Below are 25,360 nucleotides of genomic sequence, written 5' to 3' on the forward strand. Positions count from 1 at the left end.
AATTTAAAAGCATCAGTTCTAAGGGCTGATACTGTAATGGAAGATGGACCTTAAAGATAGCAAACTGGGTCAATATCTAACTTGCTATGTGCCTCTTAGAAAAGCAGACATTTGATGGAACATCACAAAAGTAATCCAGTCTTTTTTCCTCTTCCTATATATATATATATTTAATTTAAAAACATCTCAGTTTCCTCCCTTAGGAAATGTAGAACCTTCAGCTGTAAACTTAGGTAAGATAAGCATACAGATTTTTTTGATGACTGTGAAATAGATACACTTATTTTTTGAACACCAAAATCTTCAGTAACTATTATTTTAGTACTTACCATGGTTTATCCCGTGATACTTTTGAAGGAAAGACTGTGTGCTGTTTGCTACTGGAGGTAAGTAGATTGTCTTTGGGCGTTTTGAATGGCTTTGAGTTGCTGCTGACAGGGTTATGGCCGCTGATACAGGATTTCGGTTTCATCTGTACTAGGGATGCCCTGGAATTGCAGGCTGGAGAAGCTGGAGAAGGGGAAGGTTTACACATTGAACCGTGTCTTCGTTCTGTAATGGAAAAATAATAAACTTTACAGCATTTCATAGGCTAAAAGAAAAAAATAAAAAAGAACTCAGGGAGGAGGAAATTGTTCCTCACTATGCTAGTTACAAGGATTTCATCACTCCAAAGAACACCAGTTCATTACTGTTGTGAATGTAATCAAGCCAAATGATAATTAAACAAAATCAACTCTGTGAAGTGCTCTGAAAAATGTAAAAAAATAGTAAAATAAACGCTAATACTCTCCCAGAAAATTTAACCAAGAAATGTCAAACCATTTTTTAAGCAATAAGCAACCACCAGCATCTGTCTGAGGTACACCAGGTGTCCCAGCTCTTTCATGTAAAGAAGGAAGAGGAGAGTATGTAACAACAGCTCAGATGACTCTGCGAAATACTCCGTGACAGACATGAGATTGCTTCTGTAAAGGTTTATGAAGAATTCATGTGACCTGGTTATTGGGCAGTTTACTTTATGACTATCTTGTTTCAAGTTTAATGGGAGCTGTAAGGAAAACAACCAGAAGACTGAGAACTAGCTATAACAAGGTCTCCTGCTCCCAGCCCTTCCAGAGAGGCAGGCTCTGCCTGGTTCGTAGCTTGGAGGTTATCTCCAAGCACCAGTCAAGGTAAAAGCTTATTTTTTCCCACACAGAGCAAATGGCAAGTGCAAAAAAGCAGGAAGTTTATATATCAGTTACAAACATTGCATCTAGAGGTCAGGCCCTTGTGTAAGCACTGTTCACGCTCAGACTGGAGCCCTCTTAAGTCCTGCAAAAAGCAAGGCCTTGCTGACCCCACAACAGGGGAACAGGCTTCAGGACAGACAGACTTCAGTAAATTGATTGGGGCTGGTTATTATTAATATTTTTTAAAAGCTACATGTCCTATCCCTGATATTGTTGAATTAAAAAGATTGCTTTAAGAAGGTATTTGACCATTCTTTACAAATTATATACTTCTCCAGGGGAGAAGTGCTAGTGCTTGGCCAGCCAGCTGGATCACAGTGTGCTGCAAGCAATGGGCTTGGTGCCGTCAACTTAAGCACAACTACAAAATACTACAAGAGACAGGAGTTGTTTTTTGCTGACAGGTGCTATAAATCCTTAGCAGTCCTGTCCCCCCATTTCCCCAAGCCCTTCACCCTGCAGCGAGCCAGCCCCGGTGCTCCCCAGCCAGAAGCAGTGGGCAGCACAGGCGGGCTGGGGGAAGAGGAATTTTCCAGTCAGCTGCAGCTGACTCCAGCTTGCTGGCATCCCGGCACCAAAAGCCTCCACGGTAGGGATCAGCCAGGTACCCCCGTTATTGACACAGTAATCAAACGCAGCAAGCGTAATGTAATTATAGACAGAAAACTTCGGACAAGCTGGAGTTTCTCCTTCAGTACGCAGCAAATTTCCCTTGTCTAAAGCCTTCAGCACTTAACTTGGAGAGTCCAAGTGGGCGCTACTCTGAGCTTGCACAGCATCGTCCCGTCAGCCAGAAGCAGGTTAAGGAAGCAACAGCGACCTGCTGCTGCAAGGGAAGGTTTTGTACTTGCATCATGAACCTTGCGCTCGCTAGTTTGATATTTCAAGGATAACTAAGAAAAATTTTCCCACAGAGAATCAAAACATGACAATTTGTCTGGCATCCTCACAAGTAAAAACTTGCCAGTAGCCGAAGGATTCATCCATGATTAATTTGAAATAGGCGAATACCTCAAGAACAAAGAGAAATGCTTAAAAAAAATTTGAAGAATATTCTGAACTGTTTCTATTATATCTCCAATGACTAAATAAAGGCATTTTCTATTAAAGATCAAGCACTTCCATATCTTCATATTCAGGGCTTTAATTACAAATGCTGAAATTCTCTCCAGATTCTCCTGCAACTGAAGAATGAAACAGTCTTATATTTTTTGAAATACAAAAAGTATGTTCCCTCACCCCCCCAAATGCCAACCAGCATTTGCGAGTTTTCACCCCACCACACATCTCAGTGTGCAGCCTCTGCCTTTAAAAGTCCTTTGCAGGATGCAGTTAATTTACATTCATTTCACCTCACATTTGTGGCAACAACTGTGTAAGCTATGCATCTGCCTCTGAAATGCAGAGTTGCATTCACAGAGTATTTATTTCATTAAGTAATAGTAATTGTTTCAAGATTCACCAACCTTCTCAGCAACTACTTAATTTAAATTAGCTTAATAAACAGTTGCAACTTTCCCATTAATTACTTGAGGACTGATGAAAAGGAACTGCTACGTAACCAACAAAACCAAGCTGAATATAAAGTGAAATTGGGGAAAACCCCCACATTTTCCATACACAAATTATATAAATTCAGGATTAATTACTCCAATCTTCACCACAGCTACAGGTTTTCTCAAGACTGACTGACTGCCACTGTAAACTGTGTCTTCAATATCACCCCTATGGATATATTTGGAAGTAAAATATACTACTCTGTTATTAAAATTAATCTTCCGGAAAGACGGACATTCAAGATACTAACCACCTAAAATTATATGTTAAAATCATCTAAGTATCACATGCCATAGCAAGTTATTTTTTAACAGTCTCTTTACACTGGATTGTTATTCAAGCTAAACATTTGGTGTTTTTTCCTAGACAACTTAATTTCTCAATTTATTAATTCCCAAAAGCAAACCAGTACATTAACTTTGGATTTTTTATTGTAACATAGAAAATGGTGGAAGAGGCACTGTTGTGACATGACAATGTAAAAAGTGCATCCCACTATTTTAAGTAAATGTTTACTTAAAAGATAGGGAAGGAAAAGATTACAGATTACTTATTTTACCTGAGTGTGTCAGATTGGTGGGCAGTGTTGTGATCAGAACCAACTGCTATATTTGGTGTTTCCTTTTATCTCCTCAAACTCCCCTCTTCCCCCAAAACATGGCTACAGAAAGTCTTCCATGTTTTAAACAGACTCTGATACGTATTTGAGAATTAGCAGCATTACCCAGCTTCTTTTGAAATTTCCTAGAAGCAAAATGGGAATTGCGACCACTGTAAAGCCATACAGGAGGAAGAACGTAAATAGCCAGTGCCACACAACCATTGGTGTTCTCGGACAGGTAAAATCTGCACATTTACTCATGAAAGCGAACGTCACTTTAGTGTCGGCAGAAGAAGATGGCAGCAACACCTTACAGGTAGGGCCACAGTGGAAAGCAGGAAGAGTAACTCCTTCCAAGGGGGCAGAAGACTACTTTTTTTTGAGCTGGGCAAGCATGGCTGCAGGAGGCTGGACTTGCCGAAGGCGTGAAACCTCATAGACAAAACTCAATGGTGGGGGCATAAATCATAACTAAATGTTGATATGTTCTCAAGAACTATTAGGTTGCCTCTCGCTTCCTTCTTCCTTACTACATCTACGGTAGCGAATCAGCTTTAGACATTGGTAATAAGTTTCAAAGAGAAATAATGGGAATACATGACAAAGCAAGCAGGCTGTCAGCTCTCAAAATCAACTGCTTAAACCAGGGTGGTGGTGCTCCTCTATCAAACTGAGTTTCCTGGTCACATCTGTTTTTTTAAAATTTCTACTAAGTTGTCTATTCATATTTTACATATCTACTAGGAATTACAAATAATATAGAAATCTGTTATTATACAGCCTATGTAATAAATTAGTATGTGAATAAAAGACATTTTCACATTAAATAGTTGTTATAAAATCAGATATTCGCATACTAACACATTCAGGAGACAACCAGCCATCTGTGTAAAAATTTCTATGCTCATTTGCAGTTCATGTGTAGACAGATTAGATCTAGCAGGGCAGGTGAACTTGTACACGCACAGCTGTGGATGTGGCTGTCCCTGTTTACATACAGAATTGGCATAGTCACTGGACATAAATGAACCTAAAGTAGAATGAAAATTTTTGCCCCTAAAAATGAAAAAATCCTGCAAGGCAACTAGAAAACCAGTTATCACTCATGAGATACTAACCTAAATTCTACATGCGTTTCAGTTTCTGCAGAAGCCTGCAATGCTATGAACATGTGCTCAAGTTTAAAACATGAAAGAGAACTTTTCTGATTCATTTAAATATTTCCAAATGGATATTTACACTCCACATAAATAACAACACATATTCTGTTTTGCTTCTAAATACCAGTTGCTGTTAAATCCAAGAGCAGAGAGAACACAATCAAAGTTACAATCCTCTTTACCACATTAATCCTTCTGCAACCTCTCAGCTGTCTCAGCACAGCCACTGCAGCAAGTGACAAGCAGCATGTGACTTCTGCTGTCAAACAGTTAATGTATTAATGACATTAATCTCAGAGGAAAGTTTAACACTCTTTCACTGAATGAACTGCACTGTCTAAATAATCAATTTCAGATCAATACCTGTTATTTTTTCTAGTTAGTGGCAAGCGTCTAAAAGCCCAATGCTACATATTGTCCTAATGCGCATTGCAAACTCTGCATCAGTAGCATTGCAAACGATCTTAAACTATTCCAGGAGATTCTCCACGTCCTATGGAAACATGGATATAGTCCAACTTTCTCAGCCAAATCTGAATTGTTTGTAGATGTGAAGTCCTTATGTTGTTGGAGACTTAACAGTCCCTGAATCTCCAGAGCTTCTCTCCCATGCCCTTGTACTCCATTTCTAATCCTCCTTCCTGCATCCTACACAATGCAGCCCCCTACCTTTCCCCAAAACCTCTGCTGCAGCTGCCAAAGTCCTCTAGGTCTGCCTTTGAATCTGTAATTCCACTGGATCCTCTCTGACGGGTCACCAGGGAATAATAGCAGCTGTTTTGCAGGAAACGCCACATCTCCTTCTAATCATAAGCAAAAAAGCAAAGCAATAGAGAGGCAACATGAGCTCCAGAGCCACAAGCACAGCGTGTGGGAAAGAGGCAAAACCACATTCTGAGTACAAAGTCTCTTCTCGAATTTTTGCCTCGACTCTCTCACACAAGATCAAGCAGTCACTTAGCTCACAGCAAACTTTACAGACAGCGACACAACAGTCAATATGTTGCCAGTAAAATATGTCAACCATATGTTTCCAGGTGGACTGCAGTAGTTTTGGACCCCAAAAGATCTTTAAATATATATCCTGAAACTGCAGATATCTCTAATTTGGACTACAAACAAAAAACATTTCTTAGTATATCCCACCTACATCCATCCTTACCCAACATGCGCTGCTCAAAACTGATCACATCAAGTGAACAGTTTTTGCCCACAGTTAGTGACTTCTCCATCTGTGAGACGCAGAAGATTGCAAAGGAAAAAAGTCACGATACAGCTTGAGCATAGAGGAAGATATGCTTTTGGTCTTTTGAGTATTTTTTTGCAGGTAGTTGAAACAAAACAAAACAAAAAAAATCCCTCTAACATTGTCAGAAGAGAGACACTAGAACTTTGTCAGCACCAGTCATTTTGAAACATTAGTCTCATTTAGCACGATCCGACTTCCTGCGTACAAGAGGCCTAAAGCAAAAATCAATTTTAGGTTGACCCACGAATAACTCAGAGACCCAGTGTTATAGATTATAGCTTGGTATTACACTTGGTAAAAACAAACAAAATATAATTGCTAAAACCCAGAAAGAAAGTTATTTACTGTTAGTAAACATTTACAGAATAATAAAACTCTTTTTAAGCTTGTATTCATCACAACCCTTGAGTTCATAGCCCTTTTACTTAAAACAGCATAAAGTAACTGATCTGACTGCCCTTAACACAATATGAATACTGTTTGTTATTCCCCATTTACAGTATTTAAGCAGATGGTAATGAAGTTCAGTATCTCATCCACAACGTGACTCTCTTCCAGTAACATATCACAGTCTTGTTGATGAAGATGTTACTTATGGTAACTCCATACACCACCTATGCACAAATTACAGTTTTTCTATTTTCTAGTATAACCTGAGGTGTTTTGTTGCGCAGTCCTTCACTATGCAAAGTTGAGCAATGTATACTTACAATTTCAGTAAATAGTAAGTGAAACCTGCCACCTTGGACTGATCCCGGTTCAAAGTTTGCAAATGTACTTGGTATTAATTCTAATAAAACCAAAACAGAAGAAAACCACACATGCCCGAAAAGCGACAGCCAGCGACCAGAAAACTGAACAACTAGACTGCTTGCAGAAATGTGTCATCCTGCAGTAACTGGCAGCTGGTTCATAACAAGAGTTCATAAACACCTTGTAAGCACTTTCATTTTGCAGCCACAGTCTGAAAAAACCTAACAAAACCCAGTACGTGAGGTTAAGCAAAAATAAACTTGGATTTGATGCTAGCAAACTACAGAATAACGTTGCAAGACCGAAGGATAACTTTACCAGTTTTTTTGACAAAACACTATTCCAAGTCCAGCTGAAAAAGTTTGGAAATAATATCCACAAACCGTTCCACCCTTCTTGCACTGCGCACTGGAAAGGAAACAGCACAGTCGGTTTCATTTTGATACTTCTTGTAAACTGACAAAGGAAATAAACTGCCAGCTCAAACCCCCGGACTGATCCACTGCATAAAATGCAGCTCGACAATCGCAAGCTTCATTCCAGGTCAAATGACATAATTGGGAAATTATCAAGTGCTAAAATAACCACCATTCTGCTGGTGTTTATTTACAATAAACACAAGCTTCGCTTTCTGACATAAACCCACTAAAACGATTCTCCATTTCACAAAGTCTACCAGTGAGTAGGATCAGCAAAATTATGCAAAACATCTTGCTAGAAGAAGAAATGTAAACTGAGCCACTTACAGAGAGGAGCAGGCTGCCAACTTAATCTGATTCTACGACGACTGTAAACATGTACTTTTGGAACGTGAAACGATTCACATTGCCACAGATGCCGTCAGAGAAACACAGCAACGTGATTAGGTATTCTGCACACGGTAAAAAATCAGGCAGATGACCTGCCGCAGCAAATACCAGATCAGCACTTGCACACACCAACTGTTTTGACTACAGGCACTTGTTAAGCACCAAGTTTCAGGTCCTACCAGTTGGACACCAGAACTGATCCTGTGCCAAGAACAACAAGCGCTGAAAACGGCTGCGGGGTTTTTTTTCTTCTTTTGTAATTGTTGATACAACTCAAGTAACTGCAGAAATGAACCAAAGTGAAAATTAAAAGTGGCAAAAAAAAAAAAGTAGTGTGTATTTAGAGGAAGACACTGCATTTCTTTCTTGATTCAGGAAAGGAGGGTGTTTGTGTTTAACACAATAGGATGAATCTGCTGTTCTCCTGAAAATCTTTTATTTATGGAATAATTTGGGATTTGCCAGGGTAATTATAAGAGAGAGGAGGAATAATCCCTAGAATATCACTAAATTACATGTAAGTGGCCAAATCTCTTAAAAATGGCCAAATTCCATAAAAAAACACACAGTCAGCATTTCCCAGAACACTTCCATTCCTCTTTGGTATAAAGCATTTAAAAAAAACAAACAAACAAACAAAAAACCCCCACAAACGGTGAAATGGAACCCCATCAGGGAAAAAAAAAATGCTTCAAATAGTGCGATTAATTACACTAAATGTAAAATTAAGCTGCTGGGTACTTGCCTGCTTCTCTTGCAAGGACTTTGAGATCTAAAGACAAAGCTCCAAGGTATCACTGACATATCAGAGAGACAGGAAAACAATGCAAGAGTGAATACCTTGCCCTGGTGACAATATTAAGTCTTCACATCACTGGAAGACCTAGATTTAACTCCGGTGTCAAGGCCTGTTTCTTCAGCTATAAAAGGGGATATTAATGATTTATGGAATTAACTTGATTTTAAAGAGAGTTGGAGATTTAAGTAGGAATTCATCACTTCTTCTAATGACACAATTCCACACGTGTAATCAGCATTTGCCACCTGACACTGCTATTGCAGAAAAACTGACAATCTTCAACTGTAAGTCATACATATTTCTCAGCTCAGCAAGGCAAATGTCCGGGCAAAAAAATAAAAACAGAGCAAGTGGATCCCAGGTACACACTTTTTTGAGTGACACTCTACCAAAGAAAAGCAAGGAGAGTTTATGCACAGAAATTTCCCGTTCTGCTGGAAGAGATGCTCTGGTAGTCCGACATGAATCTAGTGAGACATCCTGATGTGTCTGGGAGTGTTTGAGGTAAATACCATCTCACACCTCGTGCCTGGCGCTTATACCACAAGGACAGCCCTCACCATCCTTTTGCACCAGGTTCCTCTGCACTGGTATCTTATTACGTGCTGACCAGTGGTAATGGTATTTCCACCATTTTTGTTCTCAGAGCAAGGAAATGTATTATCAGCCCTAAACTTAGGGCGGGTACATCAGGTGAAATGCTAAAATATTTCTAGCAATCAAGCAACGGTACTTTCCTTCAAGCAAAGGTAAGCACCGCCAACAAATCAGAATTTTGTGGGCGATTTTATAAGTGAAATCTTTTATTTGGCTATTTGTTGGATATAAGAAAAAAGTATCTTTACATTTAACACTGAAATATAACAAGAGGAGCAGCACTCTAGTTTACTAAATGCACCAAATTTAAAGTCACCTATTCATTTCTCCGAACACCTGACTTAAATAATTTTACTCTAGACACACTGTTGCAAATAGAGGAAAATTTAGTATTGCCATTCTCTCACACCTCGTATTGTGTAACAGACCTGTTTCCTCCGGCAGATCTTTCACATTCGAGGTCATCTGATGATACAGATTTTTATTTATTTACTTATCAGGTAAAATATTTCACTGTTTCTCTATCTCCATCTTTAATGATATTCACAAAACAATAACAAAAGAAGTAATTTATGTACATTATTATTTCAGGAAATCATCGGATGTTTCCCCTCATCTGTCATAAAACTGTTACAGAAAACTGGTACTTCTTTATTGCTTTACTTAATCCAAACAGCTATAACAGTATTTCTTTTCACAGATAAGAAAATAGAAGCCATAGAAGAGTGAGATGGGCCTATTGAGGTGGTTTGGCAAAAAACTATGCTGTATTACGCCTCTGAGAAAACAAGCTATCGTTTTTAGAAGACTTATGTTCTTGATGTGTTTTTGTGCATAATATCATGTCAGATTTTATTCAATATCAAGATAACACATCACCAGATCATTTTATCATTCCTTAGAAGAAACTTGCATAAGAACTGTAACTTTACTGAAATTAGCCCAGAATAATAGCTTTGCAGGACTTTTATATAATCTATTGTTTAAATCTCCTGGCTTTTTCAGCTCTAACTGTTATTTGGAATCCAAAACCAGCATCTGGTGAAACAATATATTTCTTAACACGCTGTTTTATAAGCAGAGAAATAATGAAAAACATTTTTCTAAAAATCCGTGGGTCTGATCCCTAAATTTGCTCCATCTCTGTTACCCTGAGCTTCTCCGTCCCCCAGCACCCTCACTGTTTCATCCCCTATCCACAGTCCTTTGACCCCCTGCAAAAGAGACAGGATAAGCCCTGTCTGGTCTGTAGGAACACGTGACAACTGTCAGTACAAGTGTGCTACTGCCACATGAAATACTGTTCTCTGGGGGCACATTAAGGTGTCTCTTCACAGTTTCTGATTTTCACAAGATTGCTGAAACTTCATATGTTTGAACCAAATTACCAAAGACTTAAAAATCCTTTGACAAAATTGGTATAATCACATAAACCTTATTGCTATTACTATTATTACTACTACTACTATCATTATTACAGTAATTATCATCTTTTAAGGAAACTCAAGTTAAAATTTATATATGAAAATTTTTTACATGCTTTTCTGTGTTTGCCACTCCTCATGGATATTCCCAGGCATCAAATTAATTCCTTTGGAACATTCTGACATCTTTTGAAAATCCAGGTAACCAAACAGATCTGCCCAACTAAGGACACTGTTTTGCTTTGAAAATTGAATGAGCTTATTTTTAGAGTTTCAATTCACTTTATCAAACCCTGCTACAAAAGCAGCGTAACTGTCTGCAGAGTATTTCCTCATTCCAGACGTTTTAAATAAATCAGCTCACACATCTTTCAGGCACATTATTTGCCATAGGTAATAAAATCTATTATTTAGAATGCTGCAGGAACACCCACAAATGATAACCCCCTAATACAGAGCCTCCAAAGTGAAATGTGCAAAATAATTCCTGAAGAGGTCACTTGTTCATGTTTCCTTCACTACATACAATAGCTCTTACAAACAAGAAACCAAACTCTCAACCTTCTACGGAACAAAACTGAACAGACAACACTGAAAGACATACCCAAATACAAAAGTGGGTTTGTAGGACATTTTTTTATCTGTTCCTCTCCCTTAAAAATCTCTTTAGTTCTATATTTACATGCAACTTAAGATCTAAAAAGACGGTTTCTATTTTAACTTGCATCATTTATGACTTCTAACTGTGCAAACTAAAGAAACTCAGACCTAACCGCACATGAATGAAATAGATGCAAATCAACCTCTGAGAGTCCAAGTGACAACTACTTTGTATTCTGCCTCTGAATGCGCCTCTTAACCATTCTTCACTGCATTGAACTTCACATGCTACAAACTACTTGTTCTGGATAAACTATTTACCTGTTCATAATACTAACAGCTTTCCCATCGTTGCCCTGAATGGGAGAGAATGTTGTATGTCTACAATTTTCAATGTCTGTTCTACCTATATAAAAGATTTCTTTCAAATGGGCCTTTACTCAGTTTTTTCCAAGCTACTATATAATCAATAACAAATGGAGACTTCCAAAATTTGCTGAAGCATGGTCAGTTGGTCAGTGTTTCAGATGCTGTGTGAAGAAAGGCATTTTCCAAGGCCGCATAGCAATTAGAGTGCAGATCTGAATTTAAGGCACTCCAAGTTTATTCGCCCACTCATGTTGCCTCTGTCATGTATTAATGTGTCAGGAATGGTACAGGGGAAAGAGACAGATGATTTCCATGACAACTACCTACCAAGGTGCATGAACTGCACAATGTGTCACAGCTGTGAAAGCACAGCTGTGCAAATTCAGCTTTCCCTCCTACCACTTCCAATGTCTTGAACAACCTGTCATCCAGTGCAGGTGGTTCCAACTTTCTACGCATCTTCTCAGAAGCACACACATACTACATTTTAGAAAAACTTTTAGGAAAAAAGAAATGTGTAGACACTCACCAGCTGAAGACATGGGATATTTTTCCTAGGAGGCGCTCTAATTACTTTCTATAATTACTTACATCAGCTCATGGAGGAAAAAAAAAATCACTTCTCATTAAAACAAGGCATAGCTCAACTCAGAAAAATTATTGCGAGTTTTAATATGGACAGTAAGCAAACAAACCAAGATCAATTGAAGTCCAACTTGCAAGCAAGTACACATGGAGGAATCAGTTTTACCTGAAGACATTTAACTACAAGATATGCAACAGGAGGTCTCTGAGGACAAGCATGCAATAAACATCTTTCCAAGGTATCTAATGTTTGACATGTATCAGTAGTTTTTTATTTAAACCACCCAAGTCAATGGAGCATAAGTAAAACATATTAGGATGATTATTTCCTACCAGGGCTTAGCTGGCTTTTTATAGTGCTAGAACCTGGCTTCACCCATGCTTGGTGTAACATGTCACTTCAGGTGGGAAGACTGAATAGTCAAGAGATGAGAGTAGCCTTTGGTCAGCCAAGAAATGATTACAGGAGGAGTAAGTTTGGAAGCTAACAGGAAGAAGAGAAAACAATTTTAAGACAAGGATTTCAAAGTGGGTTATTTATAGAATCAACACTCAATTATCCATGGTCAGATTATCTGTACCAGAGATGCAGAAACAAATCAGCTCCAGCTGGGCTCATTAGGCTAGGTGCAGCTCAGTGCAAATGTTCCTATACTTCTAGGGAAGTCCAGAAATTATGCAACAACTTTTTTCAGCATAAGACTGAAGTCCTTTTTTTATCTAAAGCGAGGCACTTCCGTTGTCTCTGTATGGCATTTCCAAAGGCAAGACCATTGGGGAAAATGGCAAAGACTCCAGATAAAGCCACTGCCTTGCACCATTACCCCTGTGCTCTGGGTCCCAAGAAGTTTTGTTAACTCAGGCACAGTGTCAAGCCCCAGCTGGCTGCATGCATTCCTGCCATGCTGCGTCAGGGCTGCATCCTCCGCCTGGACACCAGGGAGCTGGGGAGCTTGGTGCAGACAAGCACAAGATACTTGTGACAACGAAGGAGCCAAGCACCAGCCAGCATGGCAAACGCTAATAAACCCAAATACAGCTGGGATGGCCTCCGTGCAGAGGGACTAAGCTGTGAGATCACTTGAGATCATGATTTACAGTCATTTAAACCAGATACTCTAAATAAGGGAAAACTTAAAACACAAATGCTTTCCTAACTGTAAGAAAAACACAGCAACAGACAATACCAACCCAGCTTGAAGCTCTTTTCCTGGCCACAATGCCAAAAGTGTAATTGACAGTGAAATAAAAAGGTAGACAGGGAAGGAAATGGAAAAAATCCAACATTATATTTCCTACCTGCCAATTGCTTCCTCTGAATCAGACTATCTGTGTTCATGATGAAGGGCTGAAACCTTTCTCTATCTGTCAGGAGATAGCAAACTCCAGAAGAGACTTTATGCTCTTTAGACTCTTCTGGAAGTTGTCCCTCCTCATCAAATTGATGCTGGTATAGTTGAAAGAAATCCTACTGTTTAGAGATAACAAGAGGTACTTCTAAATTGGAGGAGTTTAAGATTCAGTTTATTTTTTTCCCAGCAATGGGAGTCACTTGACCAAAGAGGCAGGCAAAGGACAACACGCAGGATACTGGCATGAAAAATCTCAGCTATAATCAGCTGACTCCAGCTTGATTACAGAGGAGGAACTAAACTCTGTATTTGGCAAATGGATCACAGAGCAAGTCTTTTCTAAAGCTTTTTGCTGAGTCTGCCAATTGGTAGCTAGACAGTACAGCAGATTTAACCAGCAATGGCTAACAAGTGAACCAAAACTAACCACGCCTGAGCTATCAACCCTGGGATTTGCCTATTGTATCTAAATACTAAGAGAAAAAGGTTTGTTTACACTGAAGAGCACGATGTGTGGCAGAGAACTGCTCAAGTAGTTTCAAATGATAGCAAGAAACAGAGTGTCACAGAATATAGGATGAGGTAGAGCAAGAGGGCTACCTATCCCACCAGAACATCATTGTAACACTTGAGGAAACCTGCAGGTCTTAAATCTACAACCTTATTATCCCTCCTTCCCTTCTGCCCAGTCCCAAATGCCTTGACTTTCCAGGTTGTTTTTCTGACCTTGAGCAAGTAATTAATGAAAAATAATAGTTCAAAACCAAAATTCACTATGACAGATATTACTTATCAGAGAACTCTGGCAGTTTTAGTTGTTATTATTTCTCCTTACATTTCAGATCCCTAAATGCCTACTGCCTAAAAGGTGATAGCAGTGGAAATTACAGAAGGTTTATTGTCTTTCTTTGCTGTTTTACCTTAGGACACGAAGTTTATTCTCGGTATTGGGGACTAATGTATTTTGGAAGGTGTAACATTCAGCAAACAAAACTGGAAAATGTATCTTCTGCTATACAGTATTTGCAGGTCTTGTGTATGGTATTTATCTTGGAATACATACTAATGAGGACAGCAGCACAAGCACTACAAGGGAAAGGACTCAATTACTGTAAACAACCGGGAGCAAAAGATTGTTAAACATTCAACAATTCACATCAATGGAAGGTTTAAAAGTTTTCACATCTTATTTACTGTAACAAGATTGTTTCAACACTCCCCTCCTCCCCCGCTAAGTCCCATCAAACTAGGAAAGACCATAAACGCAAAACCACTGCACAAAAACAATTGCTGTAAGGTTTGAGGAAAGACACTCAAGGTATTTCCCCTTCCTGGGGGCTACTGCCACAGCAAATTTCAGCCTGTAACTTCCAGGTAAATTGGCTGCATATCTGTCAAGCACATACATGCAAACAACACTTACATAAACTTTCTGCTCCATTACTGCTCCCGCCACCCCAAGATATCAATTCAAGCCAGGAACGTGACTAGCAACTGACTGAAACACTTTCAGAGAACTTCAGAGGTGGTACTTACAAAAGGACAGTGAAATTTTATGGCCTGAAGGTCCCAGAGCAAAGCTTGGTGACTGGCATTGGGCCTTGTGTGTTACGGCTGCAGTCATACTGCAGATCAGAGATGCAACTTCTATTTCTGCTCTTCCTCCCTTTAAAAACTTTCCTGGCTCACCTTTGGCTTCAATCTGGTAGTAATACATGGCTGAATTATGGTGTAGGAATAGAGACACAGCACATTGTGTAACATAACCTTGAGTCTTTCAGCAACTGCTTCCTAGAATAGGCTGCTCTTGTCCTGCAAGTACAGCGTGTATTGCTATCCCCAGATGTAGCCTTGCAGATTCAGTATATTGAAATAGGCTTGCTGAACCCACTTTCAGAAGCAATATTGATTCATCCTGTATCAGGGACCTCTCTCTTTTTAATAATTTTATGCCAATTTACGAGTCACAAATCTTACATGCTTCCCCTCTCCCCTTCCTGTTTAACTGTAAAATTATTAAACCCTGTAGTGATACAGACTACTTTTGTAAGACTTTTGTCTTCCTTTTCATAATTACCTGTCAAAATCTGTTACATAGCAAGTTTAAAAAAAATTATTCTATGCTGGTTTTGTATTTTAATTAAATATAAAGCAATACTGGTCAGATACCTCAGGACATTTCTAGCTTTACAGAAATCAGAGCTCATTTAATGGTCATAGTGTTTCACAGATTTAGGCAGATACCACCTCCATCAGGTAACACCGGTTTCAGGTAAACAAGTAGGTTTTCTTTCTTCCCCTGAAAACTATAATAAAGTTTTCTAGTGTCACTTAGATTGCATAGTTATAACCATTTAAAAAAATAATGTAATGAAGATACAGAACTTTAAGTTTTTCTCCTTCTAAGTTCATTCGTACAAATAGAGGGAGGCCGTAATCCATGCACACAGCCAGTACTTCAGCTGTAATTCATACTAGAGCATAGCAGAGGTAAAGCGGTAATGCCGACATTAAACCTGATACTACAGAGCCCTTAAAGCTTGCAGGTAATCCCTCTCTTTCCAAGAACTCCACACTGAGAGAAATCAGATATATTTAAAGAATAACTCAGTATCACGAAAGTACTCACTTCCTTTAAACTTACACATCTAGAACCACAGCAAAGCTTCCAAAAGCAAATGCTCAGCAATTGCCTTGTTCTTTATTTAAAAAGCTCTACGGAATATACATAAAAGAGTCCATAAAAAAGTTGACAGCTGCTAATTCAAGAGTCAGCAGTTACCCATTATAATGGCACATTGTGTTTAAACTGCTTTGGTACCACTGTCATGTTATTAATCAAATACCACCCCACTCCACCCCCCTGAATTACATATTTCTAAAACACTACCCTTTACCAATATAATCAGACGCAGTTCACACTATTTTTTTTAACCACATCGTCACACGTGAAATACATGTGTCAGAGCAAAACACAGAACATACAAATACATACTATGCATAAGGGAGAAATCACGGTAACTTCTTTGCACATATGGGTCTAGCTAAGTTTCTGGTTACCTGCCTCTGTTTTGCTTTAACCTTTCCAAAGCAGCTGCAAATGGAGCTTAGCGTCTGCTCACAAGTTAAAAATCTTTGCAGTAATTTGTGTAGATTTGTGCAGATAAAAAGCACAGACTACATCAAATTCCAAGACTGTAAGCAACACGAGCTATTGTATTTGCACAACAGCACGCTGATATATTTGGGGAAAAAAAAAAAATAACCACAGTACAGATAAGCAAGGGTCAAAGTTCTGGTTATGCTTGAAGTTTCACTATTGGCACTTCCTGTTCTGAGTCTAAAATACTCTTAATTACATCTATTTTGCCCTTCTATGCTGAAGTAATGAAGTCCTATTCTCCCCCTCCCCGCCCGCCCCCCATATATCTACTTCTGATTTGCTCACTGACATGATTATAAACCATTAGGCCAGTTCTAAAAGGTCTGCAGCCCACAGGAGGCACTGCCCCCATCAGTCACACAGGCCAGAGCTGCCCTTAGCCTTGCTGCGCCAAGCGCAGCCCAGCAGAAACCTCCCGGAGCGGAGCGGAGCGGGGCGGGGCGGGAGCTGTAAAGGTGCCCTCGCACCACTTCACGGCTCGGCTACTCTGGAGACCGTAAGAGCTGCTGGCAACCCTCAGATACATGCCACCTCCCTCCACGTTACACGGGTATCCAACACTGCAGATGTTTCTCTCCAGCAGCAGCTGCGTCCCGTAACCTCGTGCGGCTCCCGCAACAGGTTCCTCAGGCCGCTCGCCCTCGGTGGCGACAAACCGACCCGGGGCCTCTGGCGACCCAGACTCACGTTCAGACCCCGCTGCCAAAACCCCATCCGCGGCACCTTCCCCTGGTGCGCCGCGAGGTTCACCTCCGGCGGCCCCGGAGCCCACCTCCGGCGGCGGCTGCCGGGCCGCCCGCCGCGCTTCCCGGCGGGGAGGCTGCCGGGAGAGGGCCGCCAGCTCCCCCTCCCGGGCCCGCCGCCCGCCGGCAGCGCCGAGCAGCGCTCCGTAAACAAGAGACGTACTTACTGACGCACGATCCCGGGGGGGAGCGTTAATCTTTCTTTTTTTTTTTCACCCTCCCCGTTCAACGCGACGAGCAGGAAAAGCCCGAGCAGCGAAAAGCTCAGGACTGGCACAGTAAACGCAAAAACCTTCATCCTGAAAACCCTGCTTCATTTACCACTTGATTCCTCTCCTGAGAAGTTGTCAAACTCCTAGTTTAGTTTAGGAAGGCTTACAGAAAGCAAGTCCTTCAAGCAGACAGCGAGCCAGCAGTACCACAGCTTCAGCCGCCTCCAGTAAGGCTACACGTGCTCCGTCCACCTCTCAGACTCCAGCACCTGCTAAACTCCACAGAATAATGCACGGTAACCAGGAATTAAAAACGAAGCTTCCGAGGATCTGATTATATTTGATTTTTTGCACAGTGGTATCCAAGTGGACCCAGAATTAAGATCCTGTTACAGTCAGCTGCTGGATAAACACTTAAGTTCTTTATCACCTATTCTTCTTCTTACAAGTACTCCATACCCACAAGTACACAGATATCAGAGCTATGGTGTCACCACCCGAAATAAAAAGCTACATCAACAAGCTGAGCTTTGCTGCGGCACGGCTCCGGGTGTTAAAGCATCCCCCAGCCAAACCCTCACCCAGCCCACTGCTGCTGGAAACAGCGGGTTCCCCGTTAACCTGAAATACTTCCTTCGGCATAACTGGCAAGATTCGGAATGGAAGTATGTTTAATGCTTACCCGATGCTATTACAAGTGATTTGTTTCAACCATATTTAAAAGACCAGCCCCTTGGCTCTCCCCACACACCTGCAACTCCTCTTGCAGCCGAGTAGTTGTTGGCCTGTCCACTAAAACCAGCCAAAAACATCAACTTGCAGCAGACCAGCATGGGACCCCAGTTTAAATGCAAATTTATTCTCGCAGCTGTGTCCAACGTGAAACACACTGGCAAATGCAAGCTCACATGATAAGGTACTTAAAAATGTTTTAGGATTAAATTCTATATATTTGCACATGTGCCTGGAGCAGTGCTCTCCAGGAAATTAAGCTGGGAGATGTTCTCTGGAGTGGTGCATTCCCCGGCCGCGCACCTTCCCCGACTCTGCAGGGATCCCAGTGGGGCAGGAGCGGGAATGGCCCCAATTTATTCAAGTTTCTTTCTTAATCACAGAATCCTCTGCCTGAGGCCTTGGAAGAAGAGAGAAAGCGGACAGGGAGTGTGAAAACACAGAACCAGCACTCTCGAAGATTAGTTACGGTTAAGTAAGCTCTTCAGTGGGCACTGTGGGTCCTTCTGGAAGCAGTTTCAACATGGTAGAAGACAGGACTGGACTCAAGACAACCTGACCCACTGGACCCAAAATGGAGCCCAGAAATTTAGCCAACAGATCTTTGAAGTTGCATAACCTGCTGGTTTGTGGTGGTTCGTTTTTTGGGGGGGGGGGGGGGGTGGTGTTGGTTGTTTGTTTGTGGTTTTTTTGGGTTTTTTTTTGTTTGTTTTGGTTTTTTTTAAAATTTAATTTGAACATGGGGCTTGAAGTAAAAAATAAAACAGATTATATGTTTGGGGCATAAGCCTACCTAAGCAAAACAATCCTGAATGCTTCTGGAATTTCTGTGTAGGAAAGCATTCACTGCAGGTATACATGCCTCACAGAAGAGGTAATCACTGAAGCCAAGGAATAATGAAACAAAAAATACTGAAGGAGAAATAAGCAGAAGAGAAACAAGTGATAGGTATAGAAATAATAGGTAGGTAATATCAACATGTAAATAAATAATAAGACAAATAGTTAAGTAAAAAGTTTAAAACTGACTGGAAAAAAAATCCAGCAAAAATATACGCTCATAAAAAGCTCCAGCAAAGCTGAGACATTGAAGGCTGAAAGAGACTATGGGTTGTGTTGCATACCTCCATCATTTTACGTCTAGGATGTTAGAGACACTGCTAATACCTATTTGTACGTCTCAGGTTCATGCCTGTGGAACAGCTGTCAAAGCATGCTGTAACACATAATCCTGGGGATCCACGGGACTGCAAGGCTGCTGCAAAGTGAGTGGCGATTGCTGCCTGATGTGAGTGTGTGATAAAGGTCACATCACAGGTCTTGAATGGCCAGTAAGTCATTGCGCGATGTTGAATGTTTAAAATATAACACAGGGTAATGTTAAGGAAGGGTTAACTTCCACACAGGAACAAAACAACAGCAGAATTTGGGGGGGTGGGGGGGAAATCCATAGTAACCATGCAAATGACCTAGCAGAAGTAAATTCAAAATGATGCTTTTGCTATCTGAAAATAAAAATCCATCTTCTGAAAAGCAAGGCTGATGTTGACTTTTGTTTAAGATACAATCAGGATGTTGACAATTTTCTGTATCTTAATATTGGGCATCTCAAGTTATCCATCAATAGATCGCCTGAACCAAATGTTTCAGGAAGTGATAACCAGTCCTTTCATTTTCAATCTAAAAAGGGGAGTTTATCAACAATAGCAAGATGCTTATTTAAGTATAAAAAGACTTCTACAGTTGAGATGAAGACCACAGACATTTACCTTATAGACTAACATCTTGTAAATGGTTTCTTTATACAGTGTGATACTAACAGAGACAGTTTGTGCTAATGACAGACAAGTCCTGCGCTCAATCATACAGAGAAAATATTGCACAGTAAATAATTATTTTCTAACTCTAGAATCTTAATACAGAACTTTTAGCTACAGAACCCACAATCTGTAAAAAGGCTGAGAACAAAACAAGCCAATAGTTAGAAGTACAATTCATTGTTGGTAATATGGGGAGAAAAAAAAAAGGGTTTTTTTGTAAAGGATTACTCTCTTTGCTCATCTCACAGGCTTTAATTAAGTGGCTAAGAAATAAGGAGCAGCTAAGCGTGATTCCTTCGTAACCTGCTTTTTTCAGGCTATAAATGTGGCTCTGGTAATAGTAGTAATACATAAAAAACATTAAGGAGACTGCCTGTTTACCAGTGCCTGGATATAGACATAATTTGCCTGATGTCAGCATGAAGTTAGGATATCAGGGTGTTTTTAAGACTATCTTGGAAAGAAAACATCTAATCTCTGTAGCTAGTTTCGGACTGATGGAGCTGGGTTTGTCCCTATTGAGGAAAAAAAAAAAAAGCAATATGCCAGCAGTACTTAACAGCAATTTTTTTGTGCTGTGCATCAGAAGAATATTCCCACAGAATTTTCAACAGGAGACTGCAAATTTAAATATTAAGTACTTTCCTGATGGACATTGGCACTATCAGACAGCTTGCACATTTAAGCTACTTCAACCTAGGAACATTTCTTAGTACCCAGTACACAGAGACTGCCTAGTCTGGAATGTGTTCTGGGACTAAAACTTTAAAATGCAGAAACAAGAGTCCAATCTGTTGGGTGCATACACGTTTCTTGCTAAAGCTGTGCAGGCCTAAAATAGTGCCAAAATTAATTTTGTTTCCTTGTACCGCTAGGTAGGTCAACACGCAGGGTTTTTTCCCCACCTAGAAACAAGGCTACAGCCTCAGCAATTCAGCACCAGCAAAAACAATGGAACAGTCTTCAGGCAAAAAACCCCAAAACCTCAACAGAAACAAAACACCAGCACATATATTTGAGTGGCAGCTGTATGAAGTGTTTTGGGTTTTTCTGTAATTGTACATTAATCTCACTCTGAGCCCCAAATCAGGTTTCTTATATGGAATTTCAGCACCAAAGGACAGAAGAGGGGTGTTAGAGAGGTGCAAGTCAGAACACTTGGGAAAGCCAAAATTGTACTGATTTTGCCTGCAGAGATTATTTCAGAAGAACTTCTAAAACTCTAGCTGATAGTTTCTGCAGACAGCTGGTAAAAACTACCAACAGCTATCTTATCTAAACCATACTTAGCAGAAAACGGGAGAAGAGACCCAGATTTCTATGAATTCCAAGTATCCCGACTCAACAACTCCCAACAGAGCAAGCATCTGATCCATTTTCAGAAACACCCTCTACGAAGCTGTGTTTGTGGCCTATAAAACACTCCTGCTACTCTTAAAGCATCATAGACCTTTATAAACAAATCAAACAACTCTTATTGTACTGAGGAAAAGTACAAAGCCCCAACTTACAAGTGGTGCTTGACAGACACTCAGTTATGCTTATGTTGCCCTACAGATCAGACTGATGCCTCAGCAGTCCCAAATTTTCAAGGCAGCTCCTCCAGAAAGGCCATGGCATTCTGGCTTTGTGTTTAACCTCTTGAAATGAAAACTGATTAACACAGGTTTAACTGAGGAGTGCCTTCGTCCTGCACAGTTCACTCCTAAATCCATAAATTAGACTACTATTTTTTAGAAATCCTAGAAGGCCTGAGATATATCCATACCCTGAGATACTCCTTTTTTTTTCTGCTTGTCCTATCCATGTATCTGAGATTTGTCCGTATTTCAGGCAAGGAACAGCCACTCCAGTCCCTTTCACTTGATTGCAGTCAGTCCTTGCATGAGGTTTGCCCCATCCTTCCCATACGGAGATGTATGACAGAGTTCTCTCCCTTTTCATTCTTCATCCAGGCTAAGAAGGTGTTGCCCGTTTAGATGCCAATATGCATATAAGTGACATTTTAAAAACAGCTTCAAATACTGTAGCAGCATAAGAAAAGACAACCTACCATCTGCTTTCATCTTTTCAGAAACGTCACCTTTTCAGAAAGTGCTTATTTAATGTCTAGCACAGGGTTTCTCTTCCTTGGTCATAATCCCTACGGGTTCCTTATCTCTAAGTTTCTCTTATTAAAAATAAAGTAACAACAAAATTAAGAACAAAAGTTTGTTTCAAGTTGAACACAGTTTTCTTGCTGTAAAACTTCTAACCTAAATTGTCTAAGCAAGTTTAAGTACCAAGAAGTGAGCACACCATCTTTCCAAAACGTAGCTAGAGTTAGTATTATACAAACACATAAAAATCAGTCCTTGTTCTCAATTGCTTATAAACAATGGTATCAAACACTTGGATACCTCACCAGCACCATGGAGTTCAGCAGTACTGCTGTAGGTGCAGCATCATGCTTACGTGCTTCTAGGATAACTGATGAAACTAGCCCAACAAGGAACAAACATTCCTCCTCCAACATTTAAACCTGCACTTCTTCAAGTTGTCTCATGGAGACAACAGATCTTTCAGTACTTCTCTCATACAACTTTTTTCACTGCTCTAGGGCTCTGAAAGCTTTTGAATATTTTTAAAGAATATCTACATGTTAAATGATACATAAAGAGCTAATGAATGCAGAAGTAAAATATGCAAAAATAGCATTTCTTATAGGAGCAATGCATTACACTGTACGTTGCATGTACATTGTAGTGGTTTCCCAAGTCTATTACTTTTGTCCTCATACACACATTGCTTCCTTAAGGTGTTATATGGAAAAGGCCTCAAAGGTGTCTTTTAACCATTTAGAGCAAACAAGAGCAAATTTGTTGCTTGATGTGTGCAATGCTGCACACACCTTCACGAGCACCCCAATGTTATAATTCTTAGCTGTGAGATTCCACAATCCCACGTACGAGTTGGTATCTCTTACTGACTTAATTCAACTATTAATAAAAGTTTTATTTCAATTAGTCTCTTAGTCTTGCATTAGAATCAAGTGATTTAGATTTAAATTAAATTCATGTAATTTTCACGTCCTGTGGGTATGCACATTTTGACAGTACTGCAAAAATGTACTGCAAGTTGCATAGAAGTTGATTGAAATGATCAAACCAGTATTTAATCGCTTGCTGACATGTACCTCAACACTGACTTACATAAAATAGTCCAGAGTGGATTTACCTGAACATACAAAAGTACACTCAGAAAACATGTTTTAAAGTCATCTGCATGCATGGAAGGAATACAGGTTTTATTACTACATTTTTAATTCCTGAATCACACATCACAGCTTTTTCCCATTATTCGCTCTGCAACTACATATACCACCTCAGAGCGCCAGAAATTTTTTTCCACATAATAGATATTATAAAATTCTACTTTTAAGATTCAAAAATATAAAGAAAAAAAGTTTTAAACAAAAATTTCTTTACTTCTTTTGTTCTGAACTCCCTGCCTTTGAAAAACTGTAATATCCGTGCAGTCTCATTAAATACATTTGCTCAGATAATGTACAATAAAAACAATCTGTAAGTAAAATTCATTATTTTTTTTGCAGAAACTTGCATTCAATCTGTTATGTCTTCCCTCCTGAATTCACTGCTGCAGAAGGCAATATTCTGGATATGCAGTCCAGCAGTCCTCACCATTTTTCCCCATTTAATTCTCATTTTCTATAATCTACAACTTTTACTTTAATCTTATTTAGTCAGAATATGTGGAGTTTTAAAGTTGTCCTTCTAGACTTTCCATGTCTTCTGACAATATTAACAGGCTTACTCCACACATTACAACTTACTCCCTACCACATCCCCCTTTAGGGCTGTGAATTCCTGTCAGAGATGAGCATGCCTTTTGTGGAAAAAAATAGCACGCCACCACCAATTCTTAGATATATCAGCAGTCTGTAGATACCAACTACCAAAAAAATGCTCAAATCTGAACAGGCATAGCCCAGAAAAATACCACTTTAAGATTAATTCAAACAGTAAATCTTTCATCTTCAAGGTCAGGTGTCCTTTTCAAAAGATATGCTTTTAAGATTGTAGTTTAGATAAAGACAGGCAGAGCTGATTTAATAATTAATTGCTGCTGCTGTTCCCTCTGTAAGTGCTACTCTGAACCATGCATTCTCCCTGCTTTTTCCTTGCACCATCTCTGGCATTCAGCTGCCACCCTGATGGGCAAGCTTAGCTTGCTAAACCAGCAGAAAACTAACCAAAGAAAGGGGGAAAAGGTGCGAAACCACAAATAAATCGAAGTGAATACGTTTCTCCTATTATTCGATAGCAAGTTGAATAGTGTCACTATGGGGTAAGGTGAGCAGCAGAAGCACTGCAGGTAAGGAAGAGGATCCCAGGAACGGGTAGGAAGGGCGAGATGAGAGGAGCGGGCTCTGCCCTCTCTGCAGCAGTGTGCCATTAGATCCATTCAGGTGTCCATTAGATGCCCAACAAGCCACAATCTGGCACAGTGATAGCCAACAGAGCTGTTAAAAAGGCACCGATGTCACCAACAAAGAAAACATCCTGAAGAGATGATTAATGTTTTAAAGCTGCTGAAGGTTTTGCTGCTGTTGAAACAGGTTCTGGCTTATTTTACAAGGACTGTGGCTGTCACTCAGTGATCGATCCTCCCTGGAAAAGAGCACCGCTGCACCTCATGACCTGGGGCTGCTCTCACAGCTGAGCCTCCAACCTGTATTGTCTTCTTCCAATCTATCAATATTTACCATTGAGGCTCGACAGTTTATTCCCACAAAACATCAGTGACCGCTGTCCCGTTTATAACCATGTTATTTTGGGAAACAATGGCAAGCGTTAACAATCTGGCATCAGTCGCCTGATACTCGTACTATACTGGCTGGTCTTAGCTATAACCTAGCTGCCTTCAGTTATGGCTTTCATATAGTAGAGAGGACATGACAAATGTGGTAAAAATTAATAAGTAACTCTTCATACAACAGTATTTTGAGAAATGTAATCAGCAGTCTGTAAAGAACTGAATACAAAAGGAGTAAAACTCTTCATTCACTATCTCTGTACATCACCAAGAAACAGCTTGCTTTGTTTTCAAGTACGGAACACTAGAATAACCCAGAGCTGCTGAGCCTACTGGACACTACAGACCTACTTCATCAGTGAGTTTTAGGTATCTAAGAAAAGACTATCAGAGAAGTAATGCAGAGGCACAGGGAATTTCTTATAACGCTTCTATACCAAGTGCACCTTGCCAGAACTGGGACTCAATGCTATCATAATATTAGTACCTTACTTGTGAGACTAATATGTTTCATTACAAAAAAATCTAATCCTACCACTGAAAATTCTCTAGAATCTAAACTTTAAAATAAAAACATTTTGCATTTTTTATTTGCCCCAATGTTTTCAAATAAAAGATGAACTGGAAATACAGTTGCACTGTTTATTTTCTCTCTTAGTTAATAAAACCCCATTTTTAGTTGAGAAATAAAAAAATAAACCCTCACTACATGAAAACTAAGTTCTACATTAAAACAAAGTTTCACTATACTGAAACCAGTAAGTCAGCATGGAATAAATAAAACA

The 25,360-nt window shown here is 39.8% G+C and overlaps 1 protein-coding gene across 8 annotated transcripts in view; it reads right to left on the reverse strand.

Moving 5' to 3' along the window:
* ATXN7L1 (ataxin 7 like 1) overlaps positions 1–25,360 on the reverse strand; it is a 118,607-nt gene that overhangs the window by 32,268 nt on the left and 60,979 nt on the right. For 3 of the 8 annotated variants that reach the window (XM_069801822.1, XM_069801820.1, XM_069801821.1), the window contains one exon: positions 330–552. In XM_069801822.1, the coding sequence (XP_069657923.1) occupies positions 330–552 (223 nt within the window). Of the gene's footprint in view, positions 1–329; positions 553–7,301; positions 7,447–16,542; positions 16,563–16,940; positions 17,070–17,163; positions 17,184–17,375; positions 17,396–25,360 lie in introns of those variants that run through there. The other 5 variants (XM_069801824.1, XM_069801827.1, XM_069801823.1 and 2 more) reach the window with 5 other exon arrangements.

Source organism: Haliaeetus albicilla, chromosome 14 (genome assembly GCF_947461875.1).
Source record: "Haliaeetus albicilla chromosome 14, bHalAlb1.1, whole genome shotgun sequence".
Taxonomy (NCBI): Eukaryota; Metazoa; Chordata; class Aves; order Accipitriformes; family Accipitridae; genus Haliaeetus; species Haliaeetus albicilla.